Here is a 20,623-nt window from a genome sequence, read left to right as displayed (position 1 = left end):
TAAGAGGTGATGCAGATTGTGGAGTTTAGTCTCAACAGCGGTGCCTTATTTTTTAGATGAAAATGGATTTATGCGTTACTTTGCGTAAAAAAAAAAGAATTTCATGATTATATGCTGAAACTTCTGAAGCTGAGTGGGGAGTACACCAGTGTTTATATACTATTACTGTGTTTACGTTTTTATGTTTGGAATTTTCCCTAATACAACAAATGAAAACATTTTAAAATAAATGAGATGAGCTTATACTAACAAGATACCCACCAAGCTAAAGGAATATGGGGGTGGGGTGGGGGCTGCATCAGAGTCGTGGCTTCTGAGTTCCGGGAGCTGGCTTTTACCCTTGATGGTCCCTCCTCATGTGGATCCAAGGCCAAGGACAGCTAGCACAGTACAAGTTACCAGAAGGTATCGCGTCCCAACTTCTCTTTGCAATGAAAACATCCCGCTGCGAAGCCAGCAGTTACTGAGGGCTGATGATGTGCCAGCCCCTGAATTATGAGCTCATTTACCTTTCAAAATATTCCCACGAATGTTAAGTGTTCTTGACAGTGTTCCCCCCGCCCCCACTGTACAAATGAGGAGACGGAGGCTCGGGGAGGTTAAGCACAGGTAAGGTCACAGTGCAACCCTGCTGCGTGGCCCCAGATCACACCCATGTCTGTCCCACTGCAAGGTCTGCTAGGGCAGAGTTTGCTTTCCTGCAAACTGTCTTTTGGGTATCTATTTTTCAAGATTTTATTTATTTATGTGACAGAGAGACACAGCAAGAGAGGGAACAGAGGCAGGGGGAGTGGGAGAGAACGCAGGCTTCCCTCTGAGCAGGGAGCCCAATGAGGAACTTGATCCCAGGACCTTGGGATCATGACCCGAGCCGAAGGCAGACACTTAACGACTGAGCCACCCAGACGCCCTCTGCAAACTCTCTTTTGAAAGGCATCTAACAGGCAGCCCCAGTGGGGGGGGTCTTCGGTGACCCCGTCTCCCCTGCGTCCACCCACTTACTGTTTTCCAGTCCATTAATCTTGATCTTGCTCAAATCCAATGGAGCGGCCACGCCCACAGTGAAAGGGCTTTTAGGGATGGGGTCGCCGCCATAGGTCACCAGCACCTGCATAGAGCCCTGCAACGAGAGGACAGCGAGTGTACCTTTGGGCACCAACATCTAACTTGCTATTTATCTTTATTTCATTTTGTAAAAAGATTTTACTCATTTATTTGTCAGACAGAGAGCACACAAGCAGGGGGAGCAGCAGGCAGAGAAAGAAGCAGGCTCCCCGCTGAGCAAGGAGCCCGATGCGGGACTCAATCCCAGGACCCCAAGACCATGACCTAAGCCGAAGGCTGATGCTTAACAGACTGAGCCAGCCAGGTGCCCCCTAGCTTGTTTAAACCCGCCTTCCAGATCTTTCATTCTTCCAGAGACTCTGGGCGCTTCACTCCAGCAGATTTAGAAACTCCACAGACGTATTTCTTTAAGTTTCTGGCCCCATGGCAAAAACAACCGAGAAGTCAGATAAAATCAGAGCAGCTAAGAACAACAAGGGAGACTTCCTAAGCATACTGTATGCCATGCTTTCAAGCATTTCCTTGACTCAATCTCCAAACAGTCCAAAGGGGTGGTTCTCACTGCTGTTCCCATTTTTCCAGGAAAGGAAACTACAGCTCAGGGAGGTAGAGGCACTTGCCCCAAATCACATGCCTGGTAAGTGCGAGAGCTGGACCTCATACCCATGGCACCCAGACCTCCGTCTCAGCTGCTGGGCCGCACTACCCCCTGCCCAGCACACACCCACCCCCAGCCGCGGGTAAAGCTGCCATCTACAGGAGCCTCTCACTGACCAAAACCAGCTTTTTCTATGTCTCAGAAATCAGTTTCAGGCCCGTAGCCTGTGAGAGGGATTTGCTCACTACAGCAGCCTCTAAACTCCCACATCTATGTCAAGGAAAGGAAAGTTGCAAGTGTGAAGGGAATCCCGCCTGTGGGTTTGGCAGGCTGCTTCTTCGCAGCCCCGGGTCTGTGGGAACGCCGACTGTATGCACAGGGCGTTTCTCCTCCAGCCCGTGCGGCCCACTCCCTGCTGGCTTCCCCTCTCCCGTCGGCTAAGCATCACCCCACTGCCAAACCCAGGCTCCATGAAAGCCCACGGCGGTCTCCGTAGATGAAGCTCTCCCTCACCTCAAACACCCCAGGCATACCATCAAAGGCTATGGAGGGAGAGACGATATCCCCTGAGAATCTGGGGTGGGGTGGGTTGCCAGAATTCAGGCTTTACTGAAAGCTGCCGGTGATCAAGTGTTAAAGGGTGTAGCTTCTGGCCCACATGTATTTTCTCGTGCTGTCATTTTTTTTAAGATTTTATTTGTCAGAGAGAGAGAGAGAGAGAGAGAGCAAGCACACAAGCAGGCAGAGTGGCAGGCAGAGGCAGAGAGAGAGCAGGCTTCCCACTGAGCAAGGAGCCCGATGCAGGACTCGATCTCATGACCCTGGGATCATGATCTGAGTCGGAGGCAGCGGCTTAATAACCGACTAAGCCACTCAGTCATCCTTCACGCTGCTTTTCATAATAAAAAAAAAAAGGGGGGGCAAAAGCCAAGAAAAGAATTGGTTACATCAATGAAGGAGGGAGGATGGATCCTCCAGGATTTTGGAGGCGTGCACCATGTTCATGGTAGAACGTGCACAGGTCCGACCCAACAGAGCTCAGAGCCAGCCCAGGACAGGACAGGTCTCCTCTTTGTAATAAGGAAGTCGGGGAGTAGTTTGTGACTTTCAGCCACCATGGCATCCCCATCAGGCCAGCAACTCCCAAGCTTCCATTTGACCACAAGCCCCTCACTCCTTGCGGGAGAGGCCTCATGGCTGACCATGGGTCATGGAAAAACCTTCTCCACCAGCCCTGGAAGTCGTCTGATTGTGTCCCCAGAATGCCACAGGAGAGGGAAAAGTCCTCTTTCAGTTAGGCCTACCCATCCCATGAAAAAAAGTGTGTTCTCATTACCAGTCATTAAAAACAACAACAAAAAAAAAACCTCAGAGAGGAAATGAACTCTACTTAAAATAACCTAACAAGGGGGAGGAAGAAATCTTAACGGACTTCCACCTGGATTGCTTCGTAGCATTTAAGGTTTCCTCTGGGGCCCAGCTAAGGAACGGACTGTGCTTGCCCCCCAGAGGGGGGTGACATCAGGAATGTCTGAGAAATGACCACTGGTGCGTTTCACAAACGACTTTGCTGACTACAGGACAGTTTTACTCTCTCCCTACTGCGCCTCTGAGACCTTAATCCCACCCTGCTCTGACCCAAGAGCTCAGGTGAGGACAGGATCAAGTGAGTTACCCACAGCCCCCTCCTCCTCCAGTGATCTCTGGGACAGGCAGGGAGATCAGTGAACCCACAGGGTCTCCTCAAGGCACCCCTAGGAAGTGTGTGGGGTTGACGATTCCCAGTGGCTTCTGACCTGGCAGGTCACGGAGCTGCCGCCACCGGCTTCTCAAAGCGCTTGCTCTTTGTGAGGGAATATGGGGGAAGAAACCCAAGTCCCTTGAGGTCACGGAAAACCGAAAGCACAAAAGGCAAAATCCTTAGGAGAATACGGCATGGTGTGATCTCCCTTCCAGTCTCCGTCTGACCTTTGGGAGGATCCTGAAGCCCCAATCCAACAAGTGACACTCCACCAAGGCACAACAGCTGACCACTGCTTTCCGACAAGACCGTGACTGGTCGGTCCACTGTAGGTCAGCAGGGATCTTCAAGCTGTGGCTCAGGGACCCTGCAGGGGACAGCTCCTCACACAGCATGGCCTGCATGCTGAGGGTGACACGGTGTCCCTGGGCCAGGAGCCACTGCCCTCTCTCCACACACACACACTAAACAACTCCATTTCTGGAAAACTCCAGTCTGTTATTCCAAAAACCACCATGAGAAGGTGCACTCTGAGTATGAGCCCTCAACGTACACTCCCTGCCTCCACGTTGGGCAGGGCCTTCTGGGCTGACCCAGGCCTCTTAACCACATCCAAGGGCAAAGCTCAAAAGGCAAGCTTATTTAACCCAATCTTGAGCTGTATGCCGCTCTTCAGAAAAGAGAGATCAAAGGTGGACAAGGATGTGTTGGCCCCACTGTCCCTACAAAGTTTTTCTGTTGTCTCTGCTTGTGAGTAGAGAGGCTCAACCTTGTGTATTCATGCTTTATGCTATAAATCCATGTAGAGAACCTACACCATCAGTCCCTGTGCTCAGACTGGGGCCGGAAAGAGGCACACTATCCCATTGCTGGGAAACTCACCATCCAAGAGAAGAAATTTAATCTGCTTTCTCTGCCACAGAGAAATATGCGAAACTGCAAGTTGCCCAAAAAATGAAACCATGAACTTTGTTCTAGACACCAAATAAGAAGAACTAAAAAGGCATGAGGTGAGCTGCTCACACTGGAGGTAGTGACTGACACCCAAGATGGCCAGGCTCCCTGGGTATATGGCCAGCACCATCTGAGCAAAGCCCCATGCGCCCAGGGAGCCTGCCGAAAAACCTGCTGTTCTCCAAGAACCGCATGAACTTGACCCTGGGGTGACTTCGAAATAAGAAGTTCTCTAGGTCTCTCTAGCCTCCACCTTTGCCCCAAATGGCAAGAGGTTCTGAAGCCCTTTCTGGGGGTGCAGGCCCAAACCTGATTCTGTCTTGATGTCTGCAATTTACTTTCGAATGGCTTAGCCAGAACCCAATGAGGTTTGTAGACAGACGAGAAAGCAAGATGTTTTATAGGAGTCGAAGACCTTGTGACCTTGACCAGTGTGCAGGGCCATGCTCTCTGGTACCTTCTCCTAAGGAATGTAGAGAATTCGCAACAAGGATGATGTCATGCTGGTGCTCCCAATGGTGAGTCTCCTGCCAACCCTTTTCCTTATCAGGAAAATAATTACCTACGTAGCCCTGAGCGCCCTGACGAATAAAGAGGATCCTACCTACAAAAGTATTTTTACCATCACTAACAAGGAAGCCCTCCTTAAGGTCAAAACAAAAACCACAGGAAGGACAGCTGGATGTAAGAGGCCACATCTTTACGGTGGCACAGAATTCACCCCAGAGAACCGCTCCCATCGCCAAAGAGTCCATCTCCAAGGACATGTAGCCCCGAATGCAAAGGGACACGTGCACCATCCCCTCATCTTCACCGTACCCGTCGTTCCTTCCCACTAGACTCCGGGCAGCTCCTGAGGGTCAGGCAGGAGTGAAGCTTCTCTCTTGGGTGGTGTTTCTACAGAAAGCGTCACCCCTATTCTCCTACAAGAGGTACCTCACACAAGGGGGACTATTTTCCTCAGGAAAGAAGAAATCTGAGAGGTTCAGAAGGACTGTGCAGAATACTACGTATAAAAAAAAAAGTAAATCCAGGCTTTTCTTCTGGGTTTTCTGTTCCTCACACCCCAGATGTGTGGCCATGAAGCAAACCCCAATTTTTAACAAATTAACATGAATTCACACAGAGAGGCTGAGAGGTCATTTTTTAGGTGTTTCTTGCCTAAAGTAATCAGAGCAAAGTGGCCTGGATCATAAGATCCTGTGTACGTTTCTGGATTTTGTAAAAGAGGACAATCTGGGGCCCTAGATAGTATCTCAGGCCTAAGGGACCAAGGGCTGAACTGGGTTTTGAGAGAGACCCACTCCACCACCTTGTAAATGGGACCAGCAAGAAAACACAAAGGGGTCGCCCTTCCTACCCTTGCAGTAAGTAAGAAAAGACTGCGTTTAAGGGCAGCTGGTAAGAATGTGAAGAGTGTGTGGACTAAGAGGAAAATACTATGTTCCGAATTTCAAGAGCTCACTGTTTCTGCTAAAACCCAAAATGGAGGTGGGAGATGGGGATGGGGAGAGACAATCTAGCTTGCCCCTTGTACTTAGGGAAACCTTCAGGCCTCTCTCACAGAACCAACCAGGCCTCTTGCCAGCCCTCCTGGAGAGGCTCAGAATGACAGGAATAAAGAGCCTATACCCACGGAGGAGCACCTCAACAGAGCACCGACCACAGTACTGGTGTCCAAAGTGCCCAGCACAGCACTGAGAGGGAGGGGGCCTGGGCCCGTGGCAGCGGACACGGGAAGGACCCTACCTGCTGGGTGGGTGTGTATTTGACGGTGTGGGAGTAGTCATAATTGTCGATGATATCCAAGTCCTTCACAGCATCTCCAGGAAGGGGGCTACTGAACTGCACGTTCAATGGGGCTTTTCCGGCCCCTTTGGTGTAGACCGTGAAGTGGGTTGGTTTCCCGTTTTCCACACCTGGAAGGACAGACTGTGAAGTGAGGAGACAGGCGTGGCTGGAGTGGTTTCACTCTTACAACCAGTCCGACGGGTCCATCAGCCCCAGCACCAGCAAGGCAGTCGGTGACAGGGGCCGGTGCTCAGGAGCACTGCCAACAGCTCGACAGGAACACCGCCTCTGCTGAATGGGAACCCCAACAGGACCAGCCTTGCGAGGAGATAAGTCCCTCAGGGTCCCCGGACCGAACTTGCCCATGGCCACTGGACCACAGAAGGCCTCCGGGATGGCCTCTCACGGGTACTCTCTTACCTGCTTTGCTGAGCCCTGGGCCTTCTGCCTTCACTTTGCTGGCATCATGGGAAGGGTCAACTTTCACTCTGAAAGGGCTGGCGGGGATTTCCTGCAGGGGAGACACTATCTCAGTAGGAAAGCCCCTGAATCTTCTGCCAGAGCTTAGCCTTCTGCCCAACGCGAAAGGGAGACCTCTGTGACTCTGGTGGGCAGCAGGCAAACTTCTTTCCCCACGGGTCAAGTTTTCATACTCTAACCTAAGGTAGGGGTCATCGGGGGTCATTCATGAATGCCTGGATCCCTCCATGACAGGCTTTGACCTGCTTACTGCACAGCTGAAGGAAGGTTTCCTCCTAATGAATCGGAAAACTCTGAGCCTTTAACACCAAAAGTTGAGTTCTTAGGATGCAAAAATCCTACCAAGAATAAAACCCAAAATGACAATAACAAAAAGGATTGGGCTAAAAGACAGGCCCTTAGGAACAGTTCAGAGCTAAGGTTTGGGGAATGGGAGGAGCTGATCAGAAATAGGATTGTAATTCTGCACAAAGAATGGTACAGATTATCAGAATAAAGGCAGAACAGGTTAACTGGATGAAATCAATTCAAGACCAACACCTTCAGGCAGAGAACTTTCTCTTGAGATTCCATCCTTACAGGAGGTTAATCTGAATCACCAGGATTCCACTGTTCCCTGTTTTAGGTACCACTTGCCTTATCTTCACCTATCACAAATAAATACGAGCTCAATGTGATGTGAAAGGTCAAACCTCCTCTCCCTATAGACATGTAAGGGTCAAGGCCAAAGCCATTGCTTCAAAGAAGGAGAGGTAGAACACGTCCAGAAGTTCATTATGTTTCAGTCAAAAACTTGACAAGCATTTCTAACAAACCAGTCTCCTTCCAGAGCCCTGCTATAACCAATGAAAACACTATGCGCCTCACTTTGGTCAGAAAGTGGTAAAAATTTAGTTCTGGGTGGGTTTCTTTTTGTTTTGTTTTGTTTTTTTTTCCTTACGGTTTTCAGAAACCAGAGAGGAAAACCTGAGAATTCTCAAGACACTGCCCTATTGCTAAAAAACAAAATAAAACAAAACGAAACAAAAAGGAAATATGCATACAGGTGGCCAGAAAGAACCCAGGCCCAACACACACCTGAGATGCAAAGAGAACTTTGATAGTGTATCGCCCGGCAGCAGGAGGCACATATTTGACCGTGAACGTGTCGTTGGCGTTGTGAATAATGTCAAAGTCCACGTCTTCCTCATCCTCACTTAACACCCGGGCATCACATTTAATGCCAACGCTGACATCACCTGGAACAGACCAGCTTATGAGCGCACCAGTGTACAAGAAACAGCATGTCCCATGCAATCACTTCCAGCTCAGTTCAGCTAACACCCCAGAAAAGCAGTTGGGAAGTTTCCAGTGACAAGCCTGACAAAGGGATGGTGCTAAGTCAGGGCTTTGGAGGAGGAATGGAGGATTAGCAAAGATCACCAAGGAATTGCCACAGATGCTCATTAGATGAACAATTACCTATTCAGGTGCACTATTTTCTAGCTCAAAGTTCACTGCCCTTCCAACATTAGGAAAAGAACGTTCTTCCTCAAGAAGCATCAACGACCTCAATGGGGGAACCCTCCACTCACCTTCCCCAGCCTCAGTACAGTCCACCGTGAAATGAGTAGGCTCATTTGCCTTCAGTCCACTTCGCTCCACACCCGGCCCAAACACCTTGACCTTCTGGGGATGGCTACCCTGCCCGATACTGACCTAAAAAGAACACGGCCCAAAGTTATAACCAAGTTTTCCTCCACTTGGACCAAGTGGAACGTTGTTAGTTAGCATACAGCCCAGACCCGCCACAGGTCTTGGCTTTTTCACAGAGTGGCCAGGATTAGGCTTCACAACCTACCCTGTAGGGGCTGCGTGGGATGTTCACACCTCCCCAGACCACAGCAATGGTGTGCTTGATGGCCTTAACCGGGGTGTACGAGCAGGCGTACGTGCCGTCCATCCGGCTCTTCATCTGGATGTCAATGGGCTGGCCTTCCCCATCCTGCAAAAGAGCAGGGGCTAAGAACAGAAACTGGCCTTCACACAGTCTTCATTAAACAGGGCCACCATGGCTTCCCAAGACCATCAATTCACCATCCATCCAACAAAATATGGAACAACTATGATATGTCACACTCTCACAATGTCGTCACCACAGGTAACAAATACTGCCTGCATTTATTTGTTTTTTTCATAAGAGCAAATGACCCTGCTAGAAAGTCATGACCACTCAATACCTCTTAATTTGGGGGCACCTCGGTGGCTCGGTTGGTTAAGTGTCAGACTCTTGATTTCAGCTCAGGTCATGATCTAGGGTCTAGAGATGGAGCCCCTGCATCAGGCTCCACGCTCAGCAGGGGTCTGCTTGAGATTCTCTCTCCCTCTCTGCCCCTCCCCCACTCCGGTGTGTGCTTGCACATGTGCACACACTCTCTCACTGAATAAATCAATCTTAAAAAGTCCTTCTTAATTTTAATTCCTGCACTTAAATCCCTGGGCCAAATTTGATTAAATCAGATAAACATATTTAATAAAACGCTTATTTACAAACCTCCGGTGAAGGCCTAGGTAGCTTTGGCCACTCTGAAGGACATGTACATGGGAAATCTGAAATCAAGCCTTGTTTCCAAAGAATACAAGTCATAAAAATGAGAAAAGCACCCTGCTTTACATATTAGAATCCCATGTAATCCGCACATAACCTCAAGAGATATTCTTCTTATTCCCAGCGTGCAGATGAATAAACTGAGGGTCAGGTGAATAGAGCCAAGTTGCCATTATAGTGACAGATCATGTCTCCTGATGATTACCTGTAGAGATGGTCCCTGGAAACTTACCTGAGCAAATATCTTCAAGGGGGCTTTTCCAGCATCCTTAGGATCCACGGTGAACTCACATAGGTTGTTGACAATGCACCCAGATTTCTCCAAACCTGGCCCGTATGCTTGGACCTGGGGCAAAGGGCCAATAATGATTCTCCTTCTGTGCAATGCCTGAACGAAACCCCTACATAATGACCAAGGACCCAGGAACAAGATAGCAAAATCACCGGTGTCTGGTTTCACACTACCTATATAACAGGATGGTTAGGGAAGGAAGAAAATGCTCCAGCAGGTTGTAACCCCAAAATTACAAACAGTATCATTAACCTCCAAGCAGGAAGAAAACTCTCCAAAACCAGGCCCCAAACTAGCCCGGGGCTCCTTGCCTTATTCTGAGCAGACAGAGACAACTTCTAGTACCCAGGGCAGGGATCGCCAGTCATGTCTGGGTTCAACGTTCCCACACGGAGGGGACTCAGAAACTTTACCACAGACATCCCAAAGGTTTACAGCTCTAGAGAACAAAGGACCAGCCACTGGCCAATGAGGAAGGGCAACCAGCCCAGACCGCCACCAGGCTACAAATGGCTCCCCGTGTGGGCCAGGGCAGCACACGTGGAGGCATGGAGGCTTCCTGCTGGCAGCCAGGCCACCTCAGACTCGATGCTTATCCGCTGCCTAAGAGTGTGACAGAAGCTCTTAGAAATACTGTTCCCATTTAAGATAAGGGAGCTGGGGAGAAAAAGAGCAGCAGTCCCCATGACCCCCTGCACGGGCCAGGCACTGGGCGAAGGGTTATCTTTATGCATGTCTTTAGCTCCTTGAATCATCCCAGAAACACTGGGAGGCAGAAAGGGCCATCATTCCCACTGTAAAGAGAAAGAATCTTTTCTTTCTGGCCCACCATTAGAAAATTCTGGAGTGGTACTACCAGGGTTCCAACTCAGATCAGCATCCTTCCTAAGCTCTACACGGCTCCTCGCTGCCATCCCTCAACAGACTGGTTAGCATCGCCCTCTGCGCACCACAGAGAGGGCCAGGAGCCAGGAGGAGAGCACAGAAACGTGACAGGCTTACCAAATCCGGGTTGTAGTCTCCCGCGGCCGGGTGGATGAAGGCCATGTATGGGCTGTCCTTGATGTCTTCGTCATCACACATGATGTGAACGGCATACTCACCAGGCTCCTTGGGCCAGTACTTGACATCACATGACCCATCGTTCTGGTCATCATACTCAATCTTTGCCTGGGAGGGGCCTTCAATGGCAAACCCTGGGGGACAAGATGAAAGGGACCCCTGGTTGCATGGTAGAAAGAACCTATTCTATTGGCTCATTCCCTCAAAGCAAGTATCAGCCAGAAGACTGAAATCTGTTTGTATCCCTTTCTGACAAAACCAAGATTACTGAGTCGTCACTAGATATGGAAGGTTGGATTTTATACCATGGAGTTTTTTTTGTTGTTGTTATTATTGTTTTTAAAACATCATCTAACAAGGAAGGTCAACTAAAACCTTAAACCAATGCCCGCCCTTTGCCCCATCAAATCCACTTCTGGGCTCTTGTCTAAAGGAAGTAATCAAGGCTATGTGTAAACAGAAACAGTCTATGTACTCAGCACTGTTTCTACAGGAAAACCGTGAAAATAACCAGAGAGCCTAACAGACATATCCATGCAATGGAATTCCAAAGAAGGCATGGAAAATGAAGACACGGCCTATCTTTATCTGAGGCAGAAAGATAGAAAGATTACCCCTAGGTATTCTTTGTGGCAGATGAATGTTTATATGTCCATGCATAGGAAAAAAAAAAAAAAAGCCTAGAAGGATATGCCAAAAGGTTTAATATCATACCAAAACATTGATTCTCTCTCTAGAAGGAAACACTAAAGGTGATTTCTTCTTTTTGGCCAGTTTTTTACTACCTGAAACAGTTGGTCATCACACTATGGCCAGTACACCTGTTTCTGTACATAAGGCTTTGCTGGGACACAGCCACACTCCTTCACTTACCTCCCTTCTCTGGCTGCTTTCATGCAACCACAGCTGCAGTGGGGAGAATATGGCCCACAAGATTAAAATATTTGCTTTCTGCTCCTTTTTAGAGCAGGTTGGCCGACCACTGTTCTAAAGTGATCCTATATACGTCGGAGGTGTGTTTAAAATATACTGTTCTGCTCCAAAGAATATTTATTCTCCAAATTTCAAATTTCAGCAAAATTCATTCATTCATCTAAACTAAGAATCAGTCAACATTATTTGACAAGTGCCTCCGACGTTCCAGGCACTGTTTCAAGCACCATATCCACAAGAAACCTCTACCTTGAGGTTTAGCAGATGAATGAATGAAAAGGCAGAGGGCAATTTGCAGGGCAAGAGGAAAAGGAAAATCGCAATCCCACAGCGGTATCAAGAGTTGGACTTGGGGGGTCAGGAGGCTGGGGGCAAAGGGGAGCGAGGCTTGGAGGAGGCCCGATTCTCAGTCTAACACCGGAACGGAGCCTCATGTCATCTCAGCCCCCCAGGGCTGCTGGCCGGCTGCTTCCACCTACCCAGAGACCCCACTTCAGAGCCAATGGACTCCACCACGAAGTCTGCCGACCGCCCGACAATCCCGCTGTGGAGGCCAGGGCCCCACGCACGAACTTTCTGCATGCCTGCTTCAGGGCCAACTTGAACCTCAAAGGGGCTAGGAGAAAAGGGACAAAAAGCATTAAAGAAGAGCAAAGAAGGAACTAAATACAGCCATAAGCTGTTTTTTCCACTCCTTTTACCTGGAGTCCCAGTGTCCAGCCAAGCCCTTCCTCCACACAGGTGCGCCCACAGCCATTGTTATGTCAACAATATAAGTACTGTGGCTGCCTTGGGGCACTCAGGTGGCTGCTAGGTGGGCTCTCAAAACATCCTGCCTCACACTATCCTTCCCATCATTCACATTTTGAGTGCAGGGCTCAGCAGACCACGAGCTCAGGAAGGTAAGAGAGTACCTGCCTTCCTATATCCTGTTTATATTGTATGAATAAGGGGCACCTGGGTGGTGCGGTTGGTTGGGTGTCCAACTCATGGTTTCAGCTCAGGTCATGATCTCAGGGTCCTGGGATGGCGCCCCGCATCAGGCTCCATGCCCAGCATGGATTCTACTTGAGATTCTCATTCTCCCTCCCCCTTTGCCCCTCCCACCTGTGCTGCCTCTGTCTCTCTATAGTAAAGAAAATATTTTTTTTTAAGATTTTATTTATTTATTTATTCAACAGAGATCACAGTAGGCAGAGAGGCAGGCAGAGAGAGAGAGGAAGGGAAGCAGGCTCCCTGCTGAGCAGAGAGCTGGATGCGGGGCTTGATCCCAGGACCCTGGGATCATGACCTGAGCCGAAGGCAGAGGCTCTAACCCACTGAGCCACCCAGGTGCCCCTAAAGTAAATAAAATCTTAAAAAATATCTTGTAAGACAAAAACTAAGCTGAACAGGCTTTATCTCACACATGAACGAATGAGTTTTTTCTTTTCTTTTCTTTCTTTCTTTCTTTTTCAAATGAATGAGCTTTAACTTTGGTATAGCAGAATAAAAAAAAGCAAAGGGGGTACCTGGCTCAGTTTGTAGAGCAAGTAGCTCTTAATCTTGGGGTTGTGAGTCTGAACCCCATGTTGGGTGTAGAGATTGCTTAAATAAATATACTTTTGTTGTTTTTTTAAAGATTTTATTCATTTATTCATGAGAAACAGAGAGAGAGAGGCAGAGGAAGAAACAGACTCCCTGCAGAGTGGGGAACCCAACATGGTACTCGATCCCAGGACCCTGGAATCACAACCGGAGCCAAAGGCAGATGCTTAATGGACTGAGCAGCTCAGACACCCCAACTTTTTTTTTTGAGCTTCATTTGTTTATTTTTCAAAAAACTTTTCTAAACAGGCACCCCAACTTTTTAAAAAAATCTTTAAAAAGTTTGCTGAGATTCTCAGAACCCGATCATGCCTACATTATTTCTCAAGGTAAATGGAATTTATTCTTTTCAGTCTAAAAGTGCCCCCAGGAGGGCTGGGGAGGATGAAGAGGGGAGGGTAACTATGATGCCCACAGGCAAAGCTGTAGACTGCGTCCCTTGGCTCCTGACTGCACTCACCTAGAGAATTTTAATGTAAACCATGGCAGATTTTTACCCCCATGGGTAAAATTCCTGAACAGAGGCACACATTGAAGGAAAGAGAATCTTAGTTTATATAAGGGTGTATAGATGCACAGCCCATTTGCTCTCTATTACTGCTCCTTCTGGCTTCCCTGCCTCCCCCCAGCCCCAGACCGCCAGCATTTGATTTAAAGCAAGGCAACCGAAACCACAGTGCTGTTTTTGAGAACAGGCCAAATGTCTGTGTGCTGCTCTTAAAAAAAAGAAAAAAAAAAAAAGAAAGAAAGAAAGAAAGAAAAACGTTTTTCAACAAAGCAGATCTCTTTGGCTCCTGCAGCCTGGGGAAGGAACCTTCGTGAGCCTGCCCGGAGCCGAGCACACCCCCAGAGAAGACGCAACTCTGGCTGGAGACTCACCTCTTTGGAATGTGGTGTCCCCCCCACGTGATGGCGATGCTGTATTTCCCCGGGGTGCTGGGGTAATACTCGAATGCATAGACTCCCTCCAGAAAGCCTTTCTGTTTTACCAGCTCCTCCAGGCCCTCTGTGGGAAGAAAACACACCATTTTTCCAAAGCAATTCCAGGCTCCCAACAAGAATCCAAAAGACAAGAACAGAAAGACAGCAATATCCACAAGACGTAAGCCAGAGAGGGAAACGGGCTGCCTCAGAATGTGACCCCCTCAAAACTTGGGAGATTAATCCAAGCCTAAAAAATAGACCCATCTCTGCTTCTAAGTGTGGGGAAAAGGAAGATTTCCCACCTTACCAGCTTTTGAAAGCTCAGAGAACCTTCTACAGAGGTGGGGGCCAACAGGTCCTTGACCACCTAGTCATATCTTAATTTTTCCTAATTATCATCGCTAGCTGTCTTAGCCTCTCACGAAACGGTAGAGGGACACTGAGCCCTTATAAGTATTTGGCATGGGTTTCCGCTTACTGTCCTGGCATATCTTTCAGCAGCAGTGAGAAAGCTTCTACATGCTATCTACAAGAGAACAGATTTCAGATGCTGTACCACAAACTCCAGGTTCAGCCATCAGGTAGAAACTTGTTTTATGTTGCGCCCTGAGGTTTGGCTGGGAAAGCCACTTAGCCAAGCGAGAATCCAAGGTCAGGCGGGGAAAAAAAAAAGGCTCGTTGGCTCCTGTAGCAACAAGCCAGCAGGGAGGGCAGTCCCGGAGCAACTTGGCTCCAGGTCTGGGCAGTCTAGAACCTTGGCCACCCTTCGAACACAGCCTTCTCCACAGCTTGGTGCTCTGTGATCAAATATTAACTTTCTGGAGCTCAGAGCACTCCTGCCCCAGCCTGTTGGGGAGACAGAGGGTGGGAACAACACAGAGACCACGCACATTCCCACAAGGCAGAAACCCATGGAGGGCTGCTACGCCTACAGCCAGAAATGCTGGGGCAAACCCGGACAGAGCAGACCCTCATCCTCGTGTCTGCGGTCTCCTTTCCCGAAAAGGGAAGAAGAAGGAGCTGCAGAGTGCAACGCACCCCTCCACGATCAGCATTTATCTACAAAGAAAACTTAATCTCAGGGAATTTTATTTTCCTTCCATAAGCACTGATCATAGTAATTAGGTACTTGGCATAATTTCATAGTCTATAAAATGTAACCTGGAGTGGGAAAATTACTGGCTTTGGAGACTGTGCTTGCATTCCAGCTCAGATGCTTACAAGCTGTGTGACCTTGGGCAAGACCCCTCCTCTCCAGCCCATGTTTCCTCAAATAAAAAGTAAGCCACTTCAGGATGTCGCTCCAAGGACAGCACTTTCCAAACTCCATTACATCAGGGCTTTTTCTATTCCCAGAAGCCTTAAATTGGGGAGGCTGTCAAGCCACCACCGGTCCCACTGCACCCAGGGCAGACGTTACTAATCAATCCCTGCCTCCTTCCCCCATGGAGCTCAGAGCACCTCAATTCTTTTATAACATTCTCTCTGGGATCGATCACAACTGCCTGTGGCATGAAATCCATACACCAGGGCTGCAAAGCCGGCCCAGGTCACACCTGAGATGGGGAAACAAAGGAGCACTTACTAGGACCCTTCACGGTGACAGCAAGTTCCCCGCTTCCAGCAGCCTTGGTATCAACCTTGAAGTCTGCAGTCTCCCGGATGCGGACACCTTTGGGCTGCAAGCCTCGGCCACTGGTCCGGCAAGCGTTTGGACTACAGGCTGCAAACAGAGTTTTGACATCAATTCAACCTTTCATTCGTTCGAGTGGAGCGAGCCAAGGTAACTTGGAGCCACCCGCCAAGAAAATGTTTGCTCTGCACAGAGAAATCTGCAGCAGCTGCCCAAGGCCAAGGGTCCTGCTCAGGGAGCACACCAGGCTAGCAAATAAGGACACAACATAACTTTGTCCAGCCACACTGGGGTGGTGGGGCTGGGGGGTGACTTTGGAAAAGAAAGAAGAAGCACAGCCTGCATTCGCTGTGCTCCTGGAACCCGCTGAATCCTGGCGTTTATCCTCTCGGTGGTGAAGGAGAGTTAAATCTCATTTCCACACTCAAGGGCCCAGTAATTGGGAAGACCCAATTTTTTCAAGTCTACTTGGAAAATGTAGCACTTGAAAACATCTGACCGCGTTCCAAACTTTGGATCGGCCATTTCTAAAAGCCGAAATGTGATCATCTTCCGCATGGAGAGCCAGGGGATAGCTCAAAAAAGAATCCATTCAACCATTCAACACCCCCTCAGCCAAGGCAGACAAACATTTTACTGCTGTCAGCAGGTAATCGGAATGTGGGTGGCTATAAATACAATAATTAGCAATAAACACCCCTCCCCATTTAATTTCTGGATCTAGTTTAAAAAACTAAAGTCAGAAGTCTAAAAATTAAGGACCGACGTAGCTTCTAATAATTTCTTACATGAGAGGTCCACAAAACTACCATTCCATGGAGGTCATCAGAAGGCTAATAAAACATATCCCTGTACCCTAGGAATTCTTTGCCAACATAGGAGACCTTTTTAAGTACAGAAATGAGAGAACAGGGGTAAAATGTCATGTTGTTGACTAAGTAGCTTTTCCTTTCCAAATTTAGCACTGCACATTTGACAGTTTTCTCTACGCCAGGAGTGGGATCACAGACTCCAAAGGATGAAACTCTTTACTCCATAGAAAGAAGATAATGCCTCCTCTGGTACCACCCTCCCTGTAATGTCCTCAGCTGGCTGCTTGGCAGACAACTATTTCTGGAAGAGACGTACCCACACTCTAGGAGTTAGAGAAGATTTTAGGTGGTTTGTAGATGAATATAAGTTGATGGCCACATTTTATGGCAAGTGACACTGGTTTTCCATTTTGAAAGGGGGATGAAGATTCTTTTTAATATAAAATCAGTTAAGTAGGAGAAGTACGTCAAAAGAAAAACCCAATCAATTAAATTCTCAACACTACAAGTGACAAATGGACAATGCAAGAGATGAAAAGCATCGTCCATTGAGTGAGAGGAAGTCAGAGAACAGTATCAGAACAGGAAAGCTGTTAAAAAAATGCTTTCTTGCGTTATGTCAAAGAGAGTTTTGTTTATAAATATGTTGGTTTTATTTTTTTTTTTTCTTTGTCAAAAGGAGAAAAGTTGATCATACCAGAAATAAGTCACAACAGGATGACAGGACTTCCCGTGAAGGGTTTTAATGTGCCTTAAAAAAAACAACCACTCATGGAAATTCTGAACATGGGTATTAGTCTCAACATCAAAAGGGTAACTGCTCAGTTCATATAAACATGAAATAGAGCTGAAGGAAACCACTGAATTCTCTACCACCTTGAGATGTTTTAGACAAGTTTCAATGTAATGAGTGGGCTTGGAGTCCAGTTGGCCAAGTGATGCTGACGTGTATACTGTCATGTCCTGAGGTCACCAAGAGCACAGGCCCAAGGTGACGTGTGCGGGAAGCATGGGAACTGGGAGGAAAGTCCCACTCAACCAGCCCTTACCCAGCGAGGTGCCTCTGGCCCAGTGCTCTCAGTTAGGAAGCCAACAGCTTCGGGGTCCAGGCTGACCCAGAGGCAGGATTCAGAAGAGGAAGCCAGCTCTACAGACGCAGAGGCAGAGGACAGAACAGGGAAAGGCAAGTACTGGTTAGAAAAGGCAGCAGAGTTGGAAAACAAAACAAAAAGAACAACCAAGTCAGAAGGAAAAGGAGTCTAACATTAGAGAAAAAATGCATGCTCTGGCTGCAGAAGGGGTTTAGCAGCAGGGTTAAGGGGTTGACAGAGACCTGGGTTCTCCTTGTACAGATGTCTAGTCTGTACTCATTGATGCCGTAATGTCATCTTAGCCTTGGTGTATCCACCTGCAAACTAGAGAGGACCCCAGCGCCTGGAACATGCTGGCTGGGGTGATGGTTACATGTCATGGTGCTGAGCACACGGCAGCCAGTAAAGGCCAAGCAGTGGGGGCCATGGGGCCATCCCACAGCTGCTGACTTCAGCCACAGGGACCAATGGCCTACACAGCCTCAGTCCTGCAGCTCTCAGTGAGGACAACTCTCCTGTATGAGTGCTTTGGGGAGGATTCAATCAGTTAATACAAGTGAAGCACTTGGGTCATTGCTCAGCTCACAGGAAGATATCAGTATGAATACCTTGAGGACAAAGCAAGCCACTTCCCACTGCAGGGGCCCTGGCAGAAAGGGGACAGGTGCAATCCCAGCATGGCCCCCACTCTTCTCCTGGCCTCAGAGCTCAGCTGTGAGCACGGTCAGCCTCAAGGCCAGAAGCAGGGATAGCTGGCCACCCCAGCACTCACCTTCCCCGACCTGCACGACGAAGGGACTCTTGGGAATGGTGTCCCCCGCGAAGGAGACCTTGACCACGTGCGGGCCGGGCTGCACTGGTTTGTACACACACCGATACACCTGGTTTCCTTTGTCTTCCACCAGCAATTCCACAGTGTTCTTCCCCTGGGGATCCTCCACCTCAACACCAATGTCCCCCACACCAGCACCTGGAATAAAACAAGCACTCCAGGAGCCCCAGTCACCTTCTCAGAACACTCACTGCAGATGAGCACAGGTGAAAAGTGCAGAAGGGAGGAGACAGGCACTTAGAAGGTCCACACTGAGATGCTAACAACTGTTTTCTGGTTTGGCCAGGAGGGTCATAAACTTTCCTTTTCCCCCCATTCTCTATTTTTAAAATTTCCTACATTGAAAAGAAAGGTGACATTTCATGAAATGTATCATTAAAAAAAATATATGTGTATATATATGTGTATGTGTATATATACACATACACATATACATATGTAAACTGTTCTATCATTTTTCTCCTCACCCCCCAAACCTAGTATAGAATTTGGTCTAGTAGAGATTGTTTTAAAAATTTTATTTATTTATTAGAGAGAGAGGTAGAAGCAGATGACTCCCAGCTGAGCAAGGAGCCTGAGGTGGGGCTTGATCCCAGGACTCTGGGATCATGACCTGAGCCAAAGGCAGATGCTTAATCAAATAAGCCTCCCAGGTGCCCTTAGTAGAGGATTCTTAAAACTTAAGTTTCTTTGGAACAGTTATTTAGCTAGGGCAGAAATGTGTACAGAAATTGATGGATTATTAATAATCAAACCTAAGCTTGAGTGTTAAGATCTTAAAGAAAAGCTGGTTTGGGGGGAGCACTTGGGTCGCTTAGTCAGTTAAGCATCTGCCTTGGGCTCAGGTTATGATCCCAAGGGTCCTGGGATCGAACCCCACGTTGGACTCTCTGCTCAGCAGGCAACCTGCTTCTTCCTGTCCCTCTGCCTGCCGCTCCCTCTGCTTTTGCTCTGTCAAATAAATAAATAAAATCTTTTTTTAAAAAAATCTAAAAAAAAAAAAAAAAGATAACCTGGTTTTGAAAATCTATAAATAACCAATACACTTGAAAAAGGGCATGTTTGTTGGCAGTGATTTGATTTAAAAGATAAAAGGTCAGGCATCCCAAGCCTTGGGGTCCCCGAGGATTATCTCAGGCTCTGGAAGAAAGCCTGACCCACAATACCTGCTGTGTAGATATCGAAGTAGGTGGGCTTATTGGCGATGTTTCCGGCAGCTTCCAAGCCTGGGCCTTTTGCAGTGACTTTACTGGCATCTCCCTGTGCCTTGTCGACATTCACTTCAAATGGGCTCTTGGAGATGTGCTGTCCTGCAAAGAGGACTGTAACCTACAAGTTGACAGACAGATGCAGTATAATCACTGCTCCCTGCCCAGGGAGAACCCACGTCAAGCCACATGCACTAACAATCTCCTCTTCCATCCTCCTAACTATCCACACAAAGGTGGCTGGAAACAGAGCCCTAGTTAGCCGGAGTGGGATCCCCACCTGGCTCCATCCACCACACGTCTGGGCCTTGGGACATCATGTCTTTTACTGAACTAAAAATGCTTACATTGGATACGGGTGGCCTCTGTTAACAGGAGGCGAACCAAGACTTCTAACTGAACCGGTAGACATTGGATCCTTTAAGACAGTTGCGGAAGGGGCCACGCCCTCCCCCCCCACCCCGAACATAAGGCACAGTTCCAGGATTTCAAACTTATAGTCAAAATGTTTTTCAAGGGACCAAGATCACTCATGTGAGAAACAGTATAGATTTTCATTTAAAATTTGAGTCAGTTCTCATCTTTTAAATTTTAAGGGGTATGGAGTTGGATTTCATATGAATTGAACAACATAATCACATCATACATGTTCCCTTTAGGATTTTTTTTCCCCAAATTCCTGATGTCCTAAGGGTATAAGAAAAACTGATAGTCAGGATTCCAGGTGACTTCACTAAAGGCCAAGGTAGTAGTAGGTATGATGATCTAGGTCTCAAAATATTGGCATGGTACACAGGGATTGACCTATGTGTGCTGTTAAAGACTTTCTTTCAGGGAAAGCTACACTCCTGGATCACCCTACTCTCTTGCAAGACTCCCTGGGCCCCTGTCCTATAGGCCAACTAGACAATACTCAACAGAACTCAAAATGTTGCTGAGACAAGGGACCTGGGTTAGACCCCCATCATTCCTCCAGGTGCATGACTGGGCCATTGGACTATACTCAGCTGGCTCTCAAGCTTCAATATGGAGA

General features: G+C 48.0%; 1 protein-coding gene across 1 annotated transcript in view; it reads right to left on the bottom strand.

Annotated features, from left to right (window-relative positions):
* The window catches only part of FLNB (filamin B), a 104,816-nt gene that overhangs the window by 48,718 nt on the left and 35,475 nt on the right, over window positions 1–20,623 (bottom strand). The window contains 13 exon segments of the mRNA XM_032868420.1: window positions 1,003–1,120; window positions 6,108–6,277; window positions 6,570–6,660; window positions 7,707–7,867; window positions 8,204–8,327; window positions 8,470–8,613; window positions 9,449–9,562; window positions 10,511–10,704; window positions 11,983–12,119; window positions 13,970–14,096; window positions 15,600–15,737; window positions 18,323–18,520; window positions 19,549–19,711. Of these exon segments, the coding sequence (XP_032724311.1) occupies window positions 1,003–1,120; window positions 6,108–6,277; window positions 6,570–6,660; window positions 7,707–7,867; window positions 8,204–8,327; window positions 8,470–8,613; window positions 9,449–9,562; window positions 10,511–10,704; window positions 11,983–12,119; window positions 13,970–14,096; window positions 15,600–15,737; window positions 18,323–18,520; window positions 19,549–19,711 (1,879 nt within the window).

This window comes from Lontra canadensis, unplaced genomic scaffold (genome assembly GCF_010015895.1).
Source record: "Lontra canadensis isolate GAN:19392208 unplaced genomic scaffold, GSC_riverotter_1.0 scaffold35, whole genome shotgun sequence".
NCBI classification, from domain to species: domain Eukaryota; kingdom Metazoa; phylum Chordata; class Mammalia; order Carnivora; family Mustelidae; genus Lontra; species Lontra canadensis.
Note: the sequence above shows the minus strand (reverse complement) of the source record. Positions and strands in the feature narration are given on the sequence as shown.